The 457-nt window shown below is 77.7% G+C and overlaps 1 protein-coding gene across 1 annotated transcript in view; it reads right to left on the reverse strand.

Moving 5' to 3' along the window:
• NUS1 (NUS1 dehydrodolichyl diphosphate synthase subunit) overlaps positions 1–253 on the reverse strand; it is a 16,673-nt gene extending 16,420 nt beyond the window's left edge. Inside the window, exon 1 of the mRNA XM_057369002.1 lies at positions 19–253. Within this exon, the coding sequence (XP_057224985.1) occupies positions 19–101 (83 nt within the window). The 5' untranslated portion in view covers positions 102–253. The remainder of the gene's footprint in view (positions 1–18) is intronic.
• Positions 254–457: the final 204 nt, after the last annotated feature.

Here is a 457-nt window from a genome sequence, read left to right on the forward strand (position 1 = left end):
GCGCGGCCGCGCAGGCACGCGACGATCGCGCGCTGCAGGCAGAGCAAGGCGCGCACCAGCGCGTGCAGCGCGCGCCACGCCAGACCGCCCGCCCCGCTCATGGGACCGACCGACAGGAGCGCGCGGGGCCCGCGGGGGAGCGGCGGGGGAGCCTCAGCCGCTGCGCGCCGCCCGCCTCGCCATCCCCTCACGGAGCCCGCGTCCCCCGCCCAGCAACCGCCACTGCCGCCATCATCCCGCCGCCCCGCCTGATCTTTAACCTCTCAACCCCCCACACGCCAGCCGCCCATTGGCCGCCGGGCCGGATGACGCCACTTCCGCCCGCGGAGCGCGAATGACGTGGCCACCAGGGAGAGGGTGGGCGGGGCCAGACCAGGAGGCGGGGCCAGACCAGGAGGCGGGGCCAGACCAGGAGGCGGGGCCAGACCAGGAGGCGGGGCCAGACCAGGAGGCGGGG

The sequence above is a fragment of the Malurus melanocephalus genome, unplaced genomic scaffold, assembly GCF_030028575.1.
Source record: "Malurus melanocephalus ecotype Western Australia unplaced genomic scaffold, MMel_1.1 scaffold_100, whole genome shotgun sequence".
Taxonomy (NCBI): Eukaryota; Metazoa; Chordata; class Aves; order Passeriformes; family Maluridae; genus Malurus; species Malurus melanocephalus.